Source organism: Macaca thibetana, chromosome 7 (assembly GCF_024542745.1).
Source record: "Macaca thibetana thibetana isolate TM-01 chromosome 7, ASM2454274v1, whole genome shotgun sequence".
Classification (NCBI taxonomy): Eukaryota; Metazoa; Chordata; class Mammalia; order Primates; family Cercopithecidae; genus Macaca; species Macaca thibetana.
The window spans coordinates 116518375-116537275 of record NC_065584.1 but is presented as its reverse complement, the minus strand read 5'-3'; the positions used below and the strand labels follow the sequence as shown (position 1 = coordinate 116537275).

At 59.3% G+C, this 18901-nt stretch overlaps 2 protein-coding genes across 7 annotated transcripts in view; one reads left to right on the top strand and one right to left on the bottom strand.

The window, feature by feature from the left end:
• APBA2 (amyloid beta precursor protein binding family A member 2) overlaps window positions 1-7155 on the top strand; it is a 240048-nt gene extending 232893 nt beyond the window's left edge. For all 5 annotated transcript variants that reach the window (XM_050800112.1, XM_050800114.1, XM_050800113.1 and 2 more), the window contains one exon: window positions 5786-7155. In XM_050800112.1, coding sequence (XP_050656069.1) covers window positions 5786-5857 — 72 coding nt within the window. In that variant the 3' untranslated portion in view covers window positions 5858-7155. The remainder of the gene's footprint in view (window positions 1-5785) is intronic.
• Window positions 7156-8639: 1484 nt separating this feature from the next.
• The window catches only part of ENTREP2 (endosomal transmembrane epsin interactor 2), a 449210-nt gene continuing 438948 nt past the window's right edge, over window positions 8640-18901 (bottom strand). For both annotated transcript variants that reach the window (XM_050800118.1, XM_050800119.1), the window contains 4 exons: window positions 17269-17344; window positions 14807-15031; window positions 13173-13247; window positions 8640-12120 (listed from right to left, as the gene is read on the bottom strand). In XM_050800118.1, coding sequence (XP_050656075.1) covers window positions 11804-12120; window positions 13173-13247; window positions 14807-15031; window positions 17269-17344 — 693 coding nt within the window. In that variant the 3' untranslated portion in view covers window positions 8640-11803. The remainder of the gene's footprint in view (window positions 12121-13172; window positions 13248-14806; window positions 15032-17268; window positions 17345-18901) is intronic.

The window sequence follows — 18901 nt, the reverse complement described above, 5'->3', positions numbered from 1 at the left end:
TAGGGGTGCATGAGTGAGTGGGTGTGTGTGGCTGTGTGAATGTACCTGAGAGTGTGTGTGGAGGAGTGTCGGGGGGGGGTGAGTGTATGTGTGTGGATGTACATGTGTGTGTGAGACAGCATGGGGTGTGTAGGAGTGCAAGTGTGGGTGTGAGTAGGGGTGTGTGGCTGTGGGTCTGTGAGTGGATGTGAGGCATGGGGGTGTGGAGTGTGAGTGGGTGGGTGTGAGTAGGGGTGTGTGGCTGTGGGTCTGTGAGTGGATGTGAGGCATGGGGGTGTGGAGTGTGAGTGGGTGTGTGTGAGTAGGGGTGTGTGGCTGTGGGTCTGAGTGGATGTGAGGCATGGGGGTGTGGAGTGTGAGTGGGTGTGTGTGAGTAGGGGTGTGTGGCTGTGGGTCTGAGTGGATGTGAGGCACGGGGGTGTGGAGTGTGAGTGGGTGTGAGTAGGGGTGTGTGGCTGTGGGTCTGTGAGTGGATGTGAGGCATGGGGGTGTGGAGTGTGAGTGGGTGTGAGTAGGGGTGAGTGGATGTGAGGCATGGGGGTGTGGAGTGTGAGTGGGTGTGAGTAGGGGTGTGTGGCTGTGGGTCTGTGAGTGGATGTGAGGCATGGGGGTGTGGGAGTGTGAGTGGGTGTGAGTAGGGGTGAGTGGATGTGAGGCATGGGGGTGTGGAGTGTGAGTGGGTGTGAGTAGGGGTGAGTGGATGTGAGGCATGGGGGTGTGGAGTGTGAGTGGGTGTGAGTAGGGGTGAGTGGATGTGAGGCATGGGGGTGTGGAGTGTGAGTGGGTGTGAGTAGGGGTGAGTGGATGTGAGGCACGGGGGTGTGGAATGTGAGTGGGTGTGTGTGAGTAGGGGTGTGTGGCTGTGGGTCTGAGTGGATGTGAGGCACGGGGGTGTGGAGTGTGAGTGGGTGTGAGTAGGGGGTGTGTGGCTGTGGGTCTGTGAGTGGATGTGAGGCATGGGGGTGTGGAGTGTGAGTGGGTGTGAGTAGGGGTGAGTGGATGTGAGGCATGGGGGTGTGGAGTGTGAGTGGGTGTGAGTAGGGGTGTGTGGCTGTGGGTCTGTGCGTGGATGTGAGGCATGGGGGTGTGGAGTGTGAGTGTGAGTAGTAGGGGTGAGTGGATGTGAGGCATGGGGGTGTGGAGTGTGAGTGGGTGTGTGTGAGTAGGGGTGTGTGGCTGTGGGTCTGTGAGTGGATGTGAGGCATGGGGGTGTGGAGTGTGAGTGGGTGTGTGTGAGTAGGGGTGTGTGGCTGTGGGTCTGTGAGTGGATGTGAGGCATGGGGGTGTGGAGTGTGTGTGAGTGGGTGTGTGTGAGTAGGGGTGTGTGGCTGTGGGTCTGAGTGGATGTGAGGCACGGGGGTGTGGAGTGTGAGTGGGTGTGAGTAGGGGTGTGTGGCTGTGGGTCTGTGAGTGGATGTGAGGCATGGGGGTGTGGAGTGTGAGTGGGTGTGAGTAGGGGTGAGTGGATGTGAGGCATGGGGGTGTGGAGTGTGAGTGGGTGTGAGTAGGGGTGTGTGGCTGTGGGTCTGTGAGTGGATGTGAGGCATGGGGGTGTGGAGTGTGAGTGGGTGTGAGTAGGCGTGAGTGGATGTGAGGCATGGGGGTGTGGAGTGTGAGTGGGTGTGTGAGTAGGGGTGTGTGGCTGTGGGTCTGTGAGTGGATGTGAGGCATGGGGGTGTGGAGTGTGAGTGGGTGTGAGTAGGGGTGAGTGGATGTGAGGCATGGGGGTGTGGAGTATGAGTGGGTGTGAGTAGGGGTGAGTGGATGTGAGGCATGGGGGTGTGGAGTGTGAGTGGGTGTGAGTAGGGGTGAGTGGATGTGAGGCATGGGGGTGTGGAGTGTGAGTGGGTGTGAGTAGGGGTGAGTGGATGTGAGGCATGGGGGTGTGGAGTGTGAGTGGGTGTGAGTAGGGGTGAGTGGATGTGAGGCACGGGGGTGTGGAGTGTGAGTGGGGTGTGTGTGTGTGAGTAGGGGTGTGTGGCTGTGGGTCTGAGTGGATGTGAGGCACGGGGGTGTGGAGTGTGAGTGGGAGTGAGGAGGGGGTGTGTGGCTGTGGGTCTGTGAGTGGATGTGAGGCATGGGGGTGTGGAGTGTGAGTGGGTGTGAGTAGGGGTGAGTGGATGTGAGGCATGGGGGTGTGGAGTGTGAGTGGGTGTGAGTAGGGGTGTGTGGCTGTGGGTCTGTGCGTGGATGTGAGGCATGGGGGTGTGGAGTGTGAGTGTGAGTAGGGGTGAGTGGATGTGAGGCATGGGGGGTGTGGAGTGTGAGTGGGTGTGTGTGAGTAGGGGTGTGTGGCTGTGGGTCTGTGAGTGGATGTGAGGCATGGGGGTGTGGAGTGTGAGTGGGTGTGTGTGAGTAGGGGTGTGTGGCTGTGGGTCTGTGAGTGGATGTGAGGCATGGGGGTGTGGAGTGTGAGTGTGGTGTGTGTGAGTAGGGGTGTGTGGCTGTGGGTCTGAGTGGATGTGAGGCACGGGGGTGTGGAGTGTGAGTGGGTGTGAGTAGGGGTGTGTGGCTGTGGGTCTGTGAGTGGATGTGAGGCATGGGGGTGTGGAGTGTGAGTGGGTGTGAGTAGGGGTGAGTGGATGTGAGGCATGGGGGTGTGGAGTGTGAGTGGGTGTGAGTAGGGGTGTGTGGCTGTGGGTCTGTGAGTGGATGTGAGGCATGGGGGTGTGGAGTGTGGGTGTGAGTAGGCGTGAGTGGATGTGAGGCATGGGGGTGTGGAGTGTGAGTGGGTGTGAGTAGGGGTGAGTGGATGTGAGGCATGGGGGTGTGGAGTGTGAGTGGGTGAGTAGGGGTGAGTGGATGTGAGGCACGGGGGTGTGGAGTGTGAGTGGGTGTGAGTAGGGGGTGTGTGGCTGTGGGTCTGTGAGTGGATGTGAGGCATGGGGGTGTGGAGTGTGAGTGGGTGTGAGTAGGGGTGAGTGGATGTGAGGCATGGGGGTGTGGAGTGTGAGTAGGGGTGAGTGGATGTGAGGCATGGGGGTGTGGAGTGTGAGTAGGGGTGAGTGGATGTGAGGCATGGGGGTGTGGAGTGTGAGTGGGTGTGTGTGAGTAGGGGTGTGTGGCTGTGGGTCTGTGAGTGGATGTGAGGCATGGGGGTGTGGAGTGTGAGTGGGTGTGAGTAGGGGTGTGTGGCTGTGGGTCTGTGAGTGGATGTGAGGCATGGGGGTGTGGAGTGTGAGTAGGGGTGAGTAGGGGTGAGTGGATGTGAGGCATGGGGGTGTGGAGTGTGAGTGGGTGTGAGTAGGGGTGAGTGGATGTGAGGCATGGGGGTGTGGAGTGTGAGTAGGGGTGAGTGGATGTGAGGCATGGGGGTGTGGAGTGTGAGTGGGTGTGAGTAGGGGTGAGTGGATGTGAGGCATGGGGGTGTGGAGTGTGAGTAGGGGTGAGTGATGTGAGGCAGGGGGTGTGGAGTGTGAGTGTGAGTAGGGGTGAGTGGATGTGAGGCATGGGGGTGTGGAGTGTGAGTGGGTGTGTGTGAGTAGGGGTGTGTGGCTGTGGGTCTGTGAGTGGATGTGAGGCATGGGGGTGTGGAGTGTGAGTGGGTGTGTGTGAGTAGGGGTGTGTGGTGTGGGTCTGTGAGTGGATGTGAGGCATGGGGGTGTGGAGTGTGAGTGGGGTGTGTGTGAGTAGGGGTGTGTGGCTGTGGGTGAGTGGATGTGAGGCACGGGGGTGTGGAGTGTGAGTGGGTGTGAGTAGGGGTGTGTGGGTGGGTCTGTGAGTGGATGTGAGGCATGGGGGTGTGGAGTGTGAGTGGGTGTGAGTAGGGGTGAGTGGATGTGAGGCATGGGGGTGTGGAGTGTGAGTAGGGGTGAGTGGATGTGAGGCATGGGGGTGTGGAGTGTGAGTGGGTGTGAGTAGGGGTGAGTGGATGTGAGGCATGGGGGGGTGTGTGTGAGTAGGGGTGTGTGAAGGGGTGTTCAGCACAAAGGGGCTTCAGGCTCTCTGGGATGAGCAGGGAGACTGAGAGCTGAGGAGCCTGGCCTGCAGAGGGGCCCGCGGGGGACCGGGCAGGGAGTTTCGGGCAGGTAGTTTGGGTCGGGGTCTGGGGACAGCAGTGGCAGGCTGGGTGGTCTGTGGCGCTTCCCCCGGCGGCCCTGTGGGGGCTGAGTACGTGGAAACCATCCTTGCAGCCTGTGGGGTGGGTGGGCGGAGGGGCCTCCAGTTCCTGTTCCTCAGATGAGGTCTCCTGGAGCCACGTCGGGACACTCACATGTTGTGCACTGCAGGGTGTGCTGGGGGCTGGGAGGCCTGTTTTCCCCGTGCTGGTGAGGGCAGGGGCCGGCTCAGGGGTCCCCGTGCTGGTGAGGGCAGGGGCCGGCTCAGTTGTCCCCGTGCTGGTGAGGGCAGGGGGCCGGCTCAGGAGGAGGAGGGTCCCCGTGCTGGTGAGGGCAGGGGCCGGCTCAGGAGGAGGAGGGTCCCCGTGCTGGTGAGGGCAGGGGCCGGCTCAGGAGGAGGAGGGCCAGGCGGACACCAGCCTCCCTTTGATGGCTTCAAAGAAAGGAAAAGCCAGTGTTCCCAAGTAGATGCTTTGAAGCGGCCGCCCCCACGGCCCTCAGCCCCACACCCGTGAGGGAATCCACCCCTGGAGGAGTGGGCGGGAGCACGGAGAAGAGGCAGGAGGCGGCGGGGCGTAGGAACCCTTTCAGCCCTGCCGCGGTGATGGTGCCTGTTTCCAGCAGCCCTGAGCCCACGTGGGACAAGAGTCACGGATAAACAAGGCTTGCAGTTGTGCGGGCCTCGGTGGGTTTCCGGTTGGGGAATGCCAGGGAGTGACTGATGGAGGAAGCCTGTGCCGGGGGCAGGAGCAGCAGAAACTTGCACTGGCCACACAGATCCCGGCGGGGGAGGGAGGGCAACGCCTCAGAAGCAGAGCTGCACGGTGTGCCTTTCCGGGCTGCTCAGCCCAGGACCCGAGACCTGCTTGCCTGAGGAGGGGCAGTGGCAGGGCAGCCGCACCCGGTGGGGAGGCCAGCAGCCCTGTGGCAGCCAACTCTGGCAGTGCAAGGGCCCCCGTCCCGAGGCCACAGCCCAGCGCAGTCCCGGGCAGGACGGGACAGCGCCACGCTCAGGGGAGGAGAGGTGGGCAGCAGAGCTCCCCTTCTGTTACTGAAGCAGACGTTTGGAGTGCTCCTTCCCAGTGCCCCACAGAAGGATTATGAGGCGTGCCACCCACACGGTTGGTCTCCCTGGGTGGTCTGAGGCTTTGCTTGTGTACTTAGCTCCTTTGAAGCCAGGGCTCAACGCCAGGCCCCAAAGGGTCATTTGCTCACTGATCCCCAAAGGCTGGGGACTTGAGGTGCCCTGGGCCCCAGCGAGCCTGATCCCAGCCCCCAGCACACTTGCCTGGTCAGTGTTAGTTCTGTAAGAAGGGCTCTGTCTTCCCCCGTTGGTCTCCTCCTCACTGAGGCAGAGTGTGCCCATCACAGTTTCTGCTGAGGCCTGGGCACCCCCAGCCAGCCCCAGTGGATGGCAAACTGCTGTCACTGCTAGAAGTCCAATTTCTTACCCTCTGGGTGTCAGCAGGACTGGAAGCAAAACTAGCACTCAACTGTGTAGACGCCTCTGGAGCCAGGGGTGGGGGCCCGGAATCTCGGTCTGCCGCATCGGGAAGGCATCCTAAGTGCCCCCAGGCCTGGGCAGGCCGGCCCTCCTCCTCCACTCTAGGAGACGGGCATTTGAAGCAGAACTTGGGGGTGGGGGGTCGCCTCTGTCGTTTGCTTTCACCTGATTGTGGGAGGGGCAGTGGGAGGGCAGCGGCTCAGCCTCCTGTGTCTGTTGGCAGATCCACATGAAGACCATGCCCGCCGCCATGTTCAGGCTCCTCACGGGCCAGGAGACCCCGCTGTACATCTAGGCCCCCCCAGCCTGGCCACGCAGCCTGGACACCGGGCAGGGCCACCCGGGCCCGGAGGAGCTGGGAGCCGGGCCGCAGATTTGACCCCGACGCCACAGCCCAGCCACGGACACTGGCTCCCCAAAGGGCGTGCCCTCACCGCCCACTTGGTTTCTTTTCTTTGTTTTCATTTTGCCAAAAAGGGGTGTGTCTTGATCAAAGGAGAGTCACAGAACAAATGTTTGTAAAGCGTTCAAGTATTTTGCCACGTTCTGGACTGTCTTCTCCCTGCACCAGCCAGGGTGTGTCTCGCTAGCCGTGCGTGGTGTGACCAGCCAGGGTGTGTCTCGGTAGCTGTGCGTGGTGTGACCAGCCAGGGTGTGTCTCGGTAGCTGTGCGTGGTGTGACCAGCCAGGGTGTGTCTGTCTCGGTAGCCGTGCGTGGTGTGGAACGTATGTCTTTCCTCCCTGAAGCTGTGCGGAGTGAACTGGGGCCTCCAAGAGAGGCGGCTCCCAGGGCAGGGCAGCCATCAACCCTGCCTCCCGCCCTCTTGGCCGGGATGTCTGGGGTCCTGTGGGGCCCCCGCAGTGGTCCCAAACAGCTGCCTCTGCCACTGACGGCAGGGACACAGGCAGCCCGGCTCCCAGGACATGACTTGTAATGCAAGTTTGGGGACATGTGATGGATTGTAAATAAAGGATGATGGCCACAACACGAAAACTCCCTATTTATTTAGATACTATTACTGTTTGGACTTTTATTTTGGCAGGCTGTTTTTCAGACTTGAGGGTTTTCCAGTGTGACCCATGACCACACCTGCCACTCCTGTAGTCTCTGCCGGAAGCCCTCCCAGCCGGCTGCATCCCCGGGCAGGGCTCCCACAGAGACAGGGAGGGCGCAGGCATCTGCCCCCGCTTTAAAGTCGATCTACACACACTCCTCCACGCACGTGCTCCTTCGAGGAAACAAAACCGAGGCTAGACAACGCGACCTCGGCCACGCCGAAGGCAGCCAGCCGTGAGTGCAGACCCCTCGGCCAGCGTGGCACAGCAGCCCTGAGCAGTAGCGGTGTGTGTGTAGATCAAGTCAGATCTAGTCCAGCTCAGTTCATTAGCGATCCATGTAATCTGATGTCATCTTGTCCCAAAGTCTCTTTTTTTGGCCCAGGCCTTGAAGAATACACTGTGACTTAAGAAGCCTTACCACGCAGTAACTACAGCTTTAGGATGATTGTATTCGAGGAGTGCCGTGTGTTGCATGCAGCTGCCCGTAGGAAGACTTTGCGCATATCACTAATAAACCCGAAGTCGTGATGAAAAGCCGTGTGTGTGACTGCTCTGTTACCTGAGCGGCGGGTGCTACCTGTCCTCTCATTCACAGCTTGGATGCGGCTCTGCAGGTTCGCTATGCGGTGGTGGCCGTGGCTGCTCTGTGCCCCTCCTGGACCCTGAACCTTGGAAGCTGTCACTAAGGAGGTCGGAGGGTGGGCGTGCTGGGCACCAGGTGTCAGCTGGGCAATGCCCTGCTACAACTGGAGGTGCCAGCAATGCTACCAGAACACGGGGTCAGTGCCAGGTTCTTGACCCACTTGCCCCAGCGGGGAGACACGTCCGCAGAGCACTGACTAATGGAATCAGGGAGCTCTGGGCTTCTTCGGATTTCAGCATGAACAACCCCTGGGAAAGGTGCGCATGCGTGTGCGTGTGTAACAGCTGGACCGCCCGTCCCAGCACCTTCTGCACCTGTGGGTCCTTTGCAGCCTGTCTAGAGTGACAATTCTGGCAGCTGTGCCAGCACTTACCTTCATGGCCACCGTTCTGGCATCGCCTGGTGTGGGAAAGCCAGGTAGCAAGCGTGGGCTCTGGTCAGAGGCGGGGCCCGGGGTCCAGCTGGGTTAGGCTGTGGGCCTTGGATGGGCAGGAGCCTTCCTCTCTGGCCTGCCCACAGCAGAGTGAGCTCCATGCCGTGGGCACTGACCACCTTCGGGGCCCCGGATTCTTGGGGAACTGCAGAGTAAGAAGACTTACTGTCACCTGGCAGCCCAGAGGATGTGGGCCAGGGGCTTGCTTCAGCATGACCTTGGCCATCAGGGGCATGTAAGAAACAGCCTTTCAAGGCGCACTCCAGCTTCATGCCTCCCTCTTCCCAGAAAGTATACATGGTAGAGGCAAAGAAAGCTGTTCCACAGGAAACTCTGTCATAGAGAGCTGTGCATACGCTGAAATGTATATGCACTCGCTCTGAATGTGCTGAAGAATGAAAAGCAAATACAGTTCTTGGCATGGCCAACAAACAAGAATGCCGGGGATGGCCACATCCTTGGGGAATGAAAAGAAAGGTCTCCTGAGTCAAAGCTGGAGGGAATGGGATTCCACTCCAGAGGCCAAGCGGCACATTCCTGCTGTGCCCAGGACGAGGCCGGGAAGCAGGTCCCAGGGAGGAGAGCCCTGGCTAGCTGAGGACATGCGGGCAGGACTCGTACACATCTTTTAAAATCCTGCATTTAAGGAAAACTTTGAGCCACGGCCTGCATTCCTCCCAGCAGCCCTTGGAGGCCACGTCCACAAGGGGCTGCCGTGGCCAGTGTAGGCAGGCCTGTGTGCGTCTAAGCCCTGGCCCTCCCCACTCTGCCCCGGAGTTGATCTTCTCCGGAAGGCTCCTGGAAGCACAGCTGAGTGGCATGGGTATCTCAGGCTCCCCGGCTGGCTGCTGCAAGGCCCACTCAGGACCCTGCCCCTGGCCAGTGGTGCACACAGGCTCTCAGCCTGCCTCTGTCCCAGTTAGACCTCAGAGACACAGAGAGCAGAAATACTTTTTATTAAAACACGGATCATTATTAAAACACCTTGAGGTACATTAAATAAATACAACCGTTCCAGTTGTACAAACAGGTCTCTGGTGGCTTGAAAACAATTTCCTATAAATTCTGCCTCAGCAGCCTCTGAGAGTCAGCACGGGTGGGGAGAAGCATCCGTGTGTAGCGAGCTTTCTGTGGCCTGGTGTGTTATAAGCATTTAATGTGGATCCTCATCTCCAGCCAAGGATGAGACCTGAAGTTCTTGCAAATGATGCTCCCCCTTCTCCGACCTTGCTTACCATAGAGTTGGGGTCCAGGTTCTCCCCGCTCAGCATCCTCGTGGTCCCCAAGCTAGGGTCAATGGTGGTGTCACAGCAGATGCCAACCCCCCTTTGGGTCTCAGGGCAGGGCAGGGGATGCCCGGGGCCCAGCTGAGCTGGAGAAGGAGCATGTCACCCCCAAAGCAGCTACAGTTGGCTCATTTCAGAGCCCAGACAGGGAGCATGATGAGAGCGGGGGAAGGACGCACACAGTGGGGGGGAAGCAGCCGGCTTTCTCCTTGGCTGTGAGCCAACGTGCAGCCTGGGGCTCGGGCTCTTGCTGCTGGTACCCAGATGCCATGGAACCAGGGTCAAGGGCACCACAGCTTCTGGGTCAAGTTGCCAGCACATTCCCTAGTCTACCAGTACCTCTCTCTTCTGGGGACCCTCCCAGAGTCCATGAGTGGCTCTGAGAAGCTGGGCTGAGTGGGGCACCCCACCCTGTCCCTGACTGCCTCATTTTGAGGGGGCAGAAGGTTCCAGCCCAGTGGCATCAAGTTAGGTACAGTTTCTGTATCCACACAACAGCTGCCACCAGCGCAAACCCAGAGCTGGGTGAGGGTGGGGTGCAGGTGGGGGACCGCAGGGAGGCAGTGCTGGGGCAGGAGCCCCACTGGCCACTGGGGCCGGGCCCTGCTGCAGAGAAGGGAAGGATGCCGAGCAGCAGGCTGGGTGGTCCAGTGGCCTCCACCCCGGCTGCAGAGGGAAACAGCCCGGAGGCCAAGTCCGCTGGGTGGCTGGTGGTCTTGGCCTCGCTGGAATTGCAGCCGTGTCTGAGGACTGCAGCTCTAGCCCGCACAAGGGCTCGGCCCAGGGACCATGCTGTGTGAACCCCCAAGCCCTAGTGTGGACCCCCCAAGCAGGTGAAACCCCTGCAGCGCGGCCCCAACACACCTCAGACAGTGGAGATCCAGCGGCCGGGGCGTCAGGCGTGGCTGAAGCTCTGCTCCAGGGCAGCCATTCTGAAAATCCACCAATTAACTTCACCTGTAAAGGGACTTGCCTTGAGAGAGTTCACAAGCCCCTACTTGAGAAAAAGTATAGATTTCCTGTTTTATAGTCTGAATAAAGTGCTCATCTCTAGTACATCTTTCCTGGAAAAGTGCAGGTTGTCATCTGTTTTCAGCTCTCTAAAGCAATCGAAGCCTTTTCAACCCACCACAGCTGGGGGAGGCCTACACCTCAGCCCCCAGGGCGGGGGTAAGGGGCTGCAGGAAGGCTCTGGGCACCTAGGCTGGAACCCCACGCCCTTCCCGGCTTCCAGTCACACAGAAGCTCCCCAGCACGCTGGCCACAGTGGTGTTGGGGAATTGGGGGAGCTCAAGGACAAGCCCCACGGAGCCGAGAGAAGAGCATGAGCCCCCTGCCCTGGCACCCAGGAGTGGAAGGCACCCTCTGGTCCCTGTGCCCCCATGCCAGGCTCACGGGCTCTCAGGCTCACGGGCTCTCAGGCTCACGGGCTCTCAGGCTCACGGGCTCTCTGGCTCACGGGCTCTCAGGCTCACGGCTCTCTGGCTCACGGGCTCTCAGGCTCACGGGCTCTCTGGGAAGAACTCAGGCTCTAGGCTGCTTTGTTCACTGCAGGGCCCACCCAACGCAGCTCAGAGGCTGTTGCTGCTAGTGGCCCTGAACAGGCATTTCCATCACTGCAGAAAGTTCTCGTGGATGGCGCTGTTCCAGGGCCATCGCTGGGAGCAGCTGCCACTGATGCCACCAGAAAACAAGGGGATAGGGGCCAAGAAAGTCCAAGGTCCCCAAGCTGCCCCCAAGCTGGGCATGCCTGCTTCTGCACAAGCAGCATGGCGGGTGTCTCTTCCATTTTGCGTGGGTTTGTAGGTGGTTTGTGATCCTCCTGCGCGGGCGTGTCTGTCTGTCTGTCTGCTGCCGCCTGCCCGGGGGAAGGTCAGCTCTGGGTCACAGGGATCTGCTTTATCAGAAGAGGCCACTTCCCAGAGAAACCGGCCTCTCTCCCTCAGAACTGGACCCACTGAGCTCAATCAGGTGAGCTCAGACACAGGGAGACCCCCAGAGGAGCTGGGAATCGGCGCTTATTGTTATGGATCAAACAACTGAATCAGGTCTGCGCCAGGGACAGGACGGGAGCCTGGAGAAAGGGGGCCTGAGAGGAGGTGGGGGAGGCACCCCACGGAGGGAGGCCGAGCTCGAGGCCCAGAAGACGGTGGGCTCCTCCAACCCTCTGCAACACCGGCCTGTCCCCTGTGGTGGCCAGGCTACGGCAGAGGCCCTCATTGTACATTTGTTTGCACAGTAGCCCTGTGGACAGAAAGTTGGGCGCAGGCTGCCATCTGTGCTAACGCTACCTATTTCCTTTCATAGGAAATAGGCCAGAGCGTGATGAACGTTTAATGATAGAGCCATCGAGCCACATGAGAAAATGTCTCATGACTCGATGTCACCCTCTGTCCCCTGAACACTAAGTTAAATGAGGGATGGGGAACTCCTGCTTTGGATGGCCCTGATTTTGGAGATACTTCGAGTCTTTAGGTGACCTAAGTGTCGCCTGTTGCTGTATTCACGTTTGTGCAACGCTGCTCAGTTCAAGGCGCTGCACGCCAGATAAAACCAGAGTTCACTGCGGACACGAGAGTCATGTTTCCCAGTTACTGGGCTAGGCAGGAAACGCAGTTCACAGGGAGACGACCGCTCGGCTCCCCTCGAGAGAGGGAGTGACAGTTCCCTGCCCACGCCGCCCCCAGATCATCCTGGGTGTCCCCCACATTTGTCCTCAGCCCAGCTGGGCCTGAAGGCCTCTGTCAGGCATGACGGCTTCTGGCAAGACCATCGGTGGCGCCAGGCCCGTTGGTGTCCACGGTCAGACTCGTGGCTCCTTCATACCTGGTCCAGAACGCCAGCGCCGAAGACGGCCTCCTCCTCGGGGCGCTCCTCGTTGGCGACGGCCAAGCGCACGGCACCCACCATGTGCTGTGCCTCGGTGGGGAGGGCACAGTGTGAGTGTTCCAAAAACTTAGCCACCAAAACCCTGGCGTCCGCATAGGCCTTGCTGTCCACTAAAGAGCGCGGCCGCTGTTTGGAGGCTGCCAGGAAAGGCTCCGGTGTTGGCCGTCCGTCAATTTTCCAGGTATCTGGGTCCCCCGCTGGTGAAAGCTGGGCCCGACAGGCAGCCGTGGCAGAGCGAGACATGGAAGCTACAAATCAAGGGAAAACATGCAATGTGAAACTCACTGAAAGCAAAGTAAAAGAAAGGCAGCCGTTGAAGAAGTTAACTCAAAAGCAAAGGACAGTCTGCCCTCGGGAGGAGACTCCTGCTGGGGTGTCCGTGTTCCTGGGGCTGGCGTTCTGGGCACACCCGGCCACCCGCATCGCATCTCTCCTCTCCTTCTCAACCCCAAGCTGAGCTAGTGTCAGCCTCCGGGGGCTGCAGCCTCCAGGAACGAAGGCCTGGGGGGAAGGGCCACCGCAGCAGGCAGGAACCTGTCTTCCGCCCTCTGCTAGAATCCCAAGGACACAGCGGCTGGTCCCTCCCAGTCTTCTCGGCTCCATGACCTTTGCCCCCCTGGGTCTGATCTCTTGCTGGGGCTGAACCGTGGCATCTAGAGATAGGGTCTGCCTTAAGACCAGAGTTGGGGTGGCAGAGGGAACATGAGACCCCCATCATGCCAGGTGCAGGCAGCCACTGCCCAGTGCCCTGCTCCACTGCCTGCCAGGCCAGAGGCTGGGGACCTGGCTCCAGCTCCCCACAGGGCTGACAGCCTCTCTGCATGACCCACAGGCTGGACACTGGGCTGAGGGTCCCTGTGAGAAGGCCAGCTCTGGCAATCAGTGGCGAGGGACGCCAACAAGGTCCAGCAAAGGCCCGGCTTGCCCAGCCTGAGCTTCACGCCACACAAAGTTGGCACATTCTGGGTGGTCTGTTCTGGGGTCTTGTTTGGTGGCGACTGGCAAGCCTAGCAATTAAACACGAGAAATGCAGAAACTCCCAGGTGGGCCCATCACCCGGATGAAATCTCAAAAAGTGGGCTGAGCAGCCACATGCGTGTTAAATGAGTGCTAGCCCTTGAAATAAGTGCAGGGAGAGAGAAAGGAAGAGAAAGGCCCTCAAAGCCAGAGAGTGGGCAGCCCCCTTCCCGGGGATGAGGTGAGGAGCTGCATTTGGAAACAATGTAGCCAAGGACACACCAACACCCGCCCCACCTCCCAGCAGCTGCAGTCAAAGCGCTTTAGAAAAGAGGCCTCTCACCGCTCCCGGGCCCAGCCTCAGACAGCCCCGCGTCCAGGTCCTGGCTACACGACGGCTTGTGTGAGGAGGCATCGCCTTACCCAGAAGGAGAATTCAGTGAACACATGAAAGGGAAAAAGGAATTCCTGAGAAAGCGATCATAACTCGCCGTGACTAAGACATGTATTTTATATGGTGAGCAAGCAGGAGAAACCTGCTGGGCTGACGCCCACCCAGTGGTGGATCAGACAGGAACCGCCCTGCAGCTGGCCAGGCCTGCCGTGCGTCAAGTGGTGTCCTGGGTCCTACCCCGACACAGTGCAATGGGCCGGTGGCTCAAAGAAAGCCCAGCACCCTTCAAGGGAACACCCACCTGCACCCAAAGGGCTCCAGGCACCCTGGAAGGCACTGCCTGTGGCGTGCAGATCAGCCTAGCCAAGAGGGGACAGCGGTGTCAGGCAGGTGTGTGGGTGCCGAGGTGTGAATTTCACTGAGGGGGACAGGCCAAACAAAGCCATCAGGGGACCCACAGACTGGACCCATGAGCCCTTCCAAGTACAGGGCATCCTCCTTCAAACCTCAGGGAGTGAATGTGAGCGTGGTGGAGAGAGGCTCTGGAGCTCTGAATAAACCAGCAGAGGCGGGTGTTTCAGAAGGTTCGACGAGACTGTCTCCCTGTGAGCCGGCAATGGGATGCAGGAAGGAGAATGCAGAGATGACCACAGCCAGGGAGTCCACACGGGCCAAACCTGGTATTTCCACCAGGAGGGCACCTCCAGGCAACTGGCTACTGTGGGTCCCGGTTCCTTTCAGGGACTCGGTTCGTCCTGGCACAGCCAGGCTCCAGTAGGGGTCAGCTGGGCAAGACCATCGAGGGGAGACTGAGCCAGGACCCGCCGCGCCCTCTTCGGGGTTCCTGCACTTCCCTACCGCAGTGGCATGGAGGTCAAAGGTCCACTAGTCCTTATTGGCAGAAACTGTGCCTCCTCTCAAAAGACGGCAATGAGGACTGGGTGTGAATTCTCCAGCCCGGGGGGTGCCCAAGACTCTGGGGGAGTTAGTGTGAAATGCAAATTCCTGGGCTGCTGGCCGCAGGGACCCGGTGCCAGGTCCTGGACTCCAGGGCACTGCCCGTGGACACAGTCGCCTGGGGCGATTTTTGAAAGCCCTGGGCTATGTGGAGAGTGCTGCCAAGGTGCCTGGGAAATGCTCCTGAAAAAGCACCCGTGTCTGCCTGGGGTGGCTCCAGCTGATGACACCCCCATACCCAGAGCTATCGTCGGGGGTCATCTCTCCTGTGCAAGGCTCTAGGCCTTTCCTGGGCCCTGGAGCACATGTGCAGCACTCAGCTAATGTCCTGGCCTGGAGCACATGTGCAGCACTCACAGCTAATGTCCTGGCCTGGAGCACATGTGCAGCACTCAGCTAATGTCCTGGCCTGGCCCCCTGGCCCCCTGAATCCTTCCTCCCCTGCCAGAGTGACAGCCCAGTGGGGTGCAGAGGGGCCCTGGCTCAGGGGTCAAGACCACATTCCCAGTGTGGCCCCAGACAGGATTCGCAGGGCCGGGCTTCCACTCTCAGGGATCACTGAGACCTGCAGCGTCCAGGGAAAGCTGTCCACACTCTGGGGACGTGGGAGAGCCTGGCCACCCTACCTGCCGTGCCAGATGTGCACGAGGTGGGGTCACTGGTAGAGCGGGATACACGCCCGGGACCTGGCTGCACCTGTGAGCCCATGCCAGGATCCTCTGGAGACACGCAGCCAGGGTGAAGGGCAGATTCGGAGGGTGCTGAGGCGCCCACAGGGCCATCGGGGGATGGGCTGGAACCTGGCGTAGCGGTGCCCTCAGACACCAGGAGGCTCGTGCTGTCGGCTGGTACTGCAAGAGAAGGGATATGGCATTAGGGCAGGTGACTGCAGGGGACGCTGGCGTGGGAGAAGGCCTGCCCCTCTAACTGCGGACCTAGATGAACTCTGAGACCCTGGGGGTGTGGAAACACTGAGTAGGATGGACAAATGCTGCTCTGTACTGTTGAAAGTTGGGGGCACCGGATGAGCTCCCGGAAAGCATTCCAGGAACGGCACGGGTCGGGGACTTAGACCCTTCACACTACACAAGAGACTACAAGTCAGAAATCAGACGCTTTGGTCGCCAGACGCTTTGGTCTGGGTGAACAGGGCGGGTGCAGGGGTACACAGCAGCTCCGAGGGACATCAAGCCATCCCCGACGGGTCCCGGTGGGCCTGAGATCTGGCCCACCCATGCAGGGGTGCAGCCCCGGGCCTGCAGTGCAGCCAGACAGGGTGGTGCAGGCAGGTGGGGCAAACTCCGCCCACAGGACACTGGCCTTGGCTCTCAGAGTGTGGATGCCAGGCCAGCAGCAGCAGTAACCTTGCCCTGGGAGCAAGCCGGGAATGCAGACGCTCAGCTGGACCCCAGGCCCATGGAAGCAGAGACCCTGGCACTGGGCCCAGCCACCGGGGTTGGAGTGAGCCCTCCAGGGAATTCTGATGCCCTCCAAACTGTAAGGACTGCTGCTCTGGACCGGGATGCTGGTCAGGGCTGGGCTCCGGCCCGTAACCACTCCACGGGGGCTGGATCGGAGTCTGTTTTAATGCCACCTCCACAGGGTGTGCATGCACGTGACAGCGTGATTAACTGCTCCTGCACTCTCCCCTCCAATCACCAGGTGCCCTCAGAGGCCCCTCCCGGCGCTGGAGTGGAGTTGCCTGCATGGGGGACACTTCAGAGATCACAGAAGCCTGAACTCCTCCAGGCGTGGGGGCTTCGGGTCTGCTCCTGGCATCACTGTTTTTCCCTGCGTCTGAGAGCTTGCCCGTGGGTGACAGGCTTTTCACGCCACCTTTCACTATTCATCCTCACTGCCCGTCTGTTACCCCCAGGTAACCCCCACCCCACAGCTGCAGAAATGGGCTTAGACAGGGAAGGGCTGAGGGTCACACAGCCACCAAGATGGTCCTCTACTCAGGAGCCTGGGTGCTGGAGTCTGGGTCAGCTGTAGGGTTCACCGCCCAGGTCGCGGGAGGGAGGAAGATGCAGCCCTGCTGAATTCTGGCCGAGGAGCGCCCTGTCTATTTCCACCTGCCCTGAGATGGGAAACAGGAAAGGGCTCCGGTAGCACAGGCCCCCCTCAGCCCAAACCCCAGAATGCTACAGGTATGGCCGCCCTGTGACAGTGACTGAGATACACTGTACCCGGGGTTGCCCGGGAACGTCACTGAACGCCTTCTCGAACAGCCTCTGATGGCTTGCAGTGACCAAAGGAAGGACAAGCTTGCTTCCAAACCCCACAACTGCAAAGACGCTGTGCTCTACAACCCCAGGTGGCCTCCCAGACAGGCAGCCCCTTCCTGTTTCTCTTAGATGTCAAGTGAGTGTTCAGCAAAGGACAGAGTGCCCTGGGACGATCATCCTGGCCCTCTGTGGGATCGCAGGAGTTACCTAACGTTGTTCTCCAAATCAGCCAGCCCACGTGACCCCTCGCAGGGGCCTCAAGGCGGTGGCTCTCCAGCAGGCCCGGCCTCCGTGCCCTCGCTCCCTCTGCTGTAAAGGGCCCTTCTGCTTTCCCGGAGCCTTAGACCACCTCCCTGGCCCCGGCTCTGCACGTGACTCCCACCCGCTGTGTTTGGGGATTTGACTGTTGCGCACGTGTCCTTCAACGCCCTCAAGGACATGACTTCCAGCCTGCGCCCTCCTGCCAGCCGCCCAGCCCAGCCACCTTCTTCAGAGGGAGGTGCCGTGTGGACATTCGCCCGGTAGGTACAACTTTGGCTCTGGAAGGGGGACCCTAGATGGAATCGTGCTCTTCTTCAAATCCATACCCGTCAAGTGAGGAAGTGGGGCAAAGGGGGACAAGCTCTTCCCGGAGAGTGAGGAGCTCTCCCAGGTATGCTGACTGTAGTGGATGGAGGCATGGGAAGAAATGTGGGGAATATACAGGATATTTAATGGGATTTTAATGGGAAAGGCAAACTCCAGCCCCTTAAAGAGTAGAAATGGAGGGAGGAGGAGGAAGAGGAGAATAGGACGAGGACACAAAGACATCCTTGAAAACAGGAACATCCTACTTCAGGAGCTGAAAGATGTAAGATTACCTGGAGTGCTGAAGCCAGCACTGGTGTTTGGGTCCCCGGAGCTGGACTCGGCCACCTGTTGATCTATACTTGTAACCTACAGTAAGAAACGGAAAGCGTCAAGGCAGGTCGTCCGTGGGAACGCCGCACAGCAGCCTCCAGTAGTGCAGGCGCTTCAACTTGTCTCCTGGTGGGAAGCGCTAGGAGACGTTCACCCACAGCTCCACTCCTCTCCTCTACATTTAGGAGGTGGGGTGTGAGGGTTCAAGTCGCCCTTGCCAAAGCCAAAGCCTAGTTTTCTTTTTTCTTTTCTTTGAGGCGGAGTCTTGCTCTGTGGCCCAGGCTAGAGTGCAATGGCACGATCTCGGTTCACTGCAACCTCCACCACCCGGGTTCAAGTGATTCTCCTGCTTCAGCCTCCTGAGTAGCTGGGATTACAGGTGCCCACCACTGTGCCTGGCTAGTTTTTGTATTTTTAGTAGAGATGGGGTTTTGCCATCTTGGCCAGGCTGGTATCAAACTCCTGACCTCAGGTGATCTGCCTGCTTCGGCCTCCCAAAGTGCTAGCATTGCAAGGCGTGAGCCACTGCGCCTGGCTGAAAGCCTCTTTTTCTGAACGTTTGCAATCAGAGCGCCCGACAGGGCCACAGAGGCACCTGAGCCTACGAGTTGCACGGTCATCGAGCTTCTGTGGCTTTCAATTTCTTTTTCTTTATTGCTATATTTTAGAGACAGGCCCTCACTCCATGGCCTAGGCTGGAGTGCAGTGGTGCAATCATAGCTCACTGCAGCCTTGAACTCCTGGGCTTAAGCGATCCTCTGGCCTCAGCCTTCTGAGTAGCTGGGATTATAGGCATGAGCTACCACGCCCTGCTTTTGGATAGACTCTGATTCTGCCTGGAGAGGCCTCGGAATAAGGGGAAGGCTACACCCCCTCTGCTCTCTGCCCCATCTTTGTTCTGCCCATTCTGTGTGGGCCATGATTTCCACCTCGGAGGGCATTAGGGCCTCCTGGATGCGATGTTTGGATGCGATACACACTATACACACGTCACATGGGCACCCCCATGCACCCCATGCTACCTCAGAAAACAATTTGTGAATCCTTGTGTTATTTCAGAATTGCTTTGGGGATACACTTGCAAATACTGAGCTCCAGAGGAGACTGGGAAGGTGAGGGGGCTCCTGCGGCTTGGTCCGATTCCAGCTCAGGTAATTACATCTCTGCCTCCCTCATCTCCCGCCACTTCATCAGATAGCTGGTCTCCTTCATCTCTCCTCTTCAACCCGGCTGACACCAGGGCGGGGGTTAGAGCTGCAGCCTTCCCACCCACACAAAGGGTGTGAGCTGCCCCCACGGCGTGGGGCTTGAGAGGGGGTTCCGAGACAAAGAGAAGATGGAGAGCTGCCCAAGTGAGTCCTTTGATCTCACTAAGATGCTTTTGCGTAATGTGGTCCATGCTATTTTTCTTCCTTAGCTCTCTCATTCTGTTGGCAGGGAACCGGTGAGGGGGAGTTCACCCCACTGTCAGCACCCACCTGCCTTTTCACTGAAGTCATTATGTGCCAATAACCAGTTTTGGAAAGCTCTGTCCAGAACCTTCCACGAATCACAAGAAGCGAACAATGCCCTAACGGTTTGTTTCATCCTGTG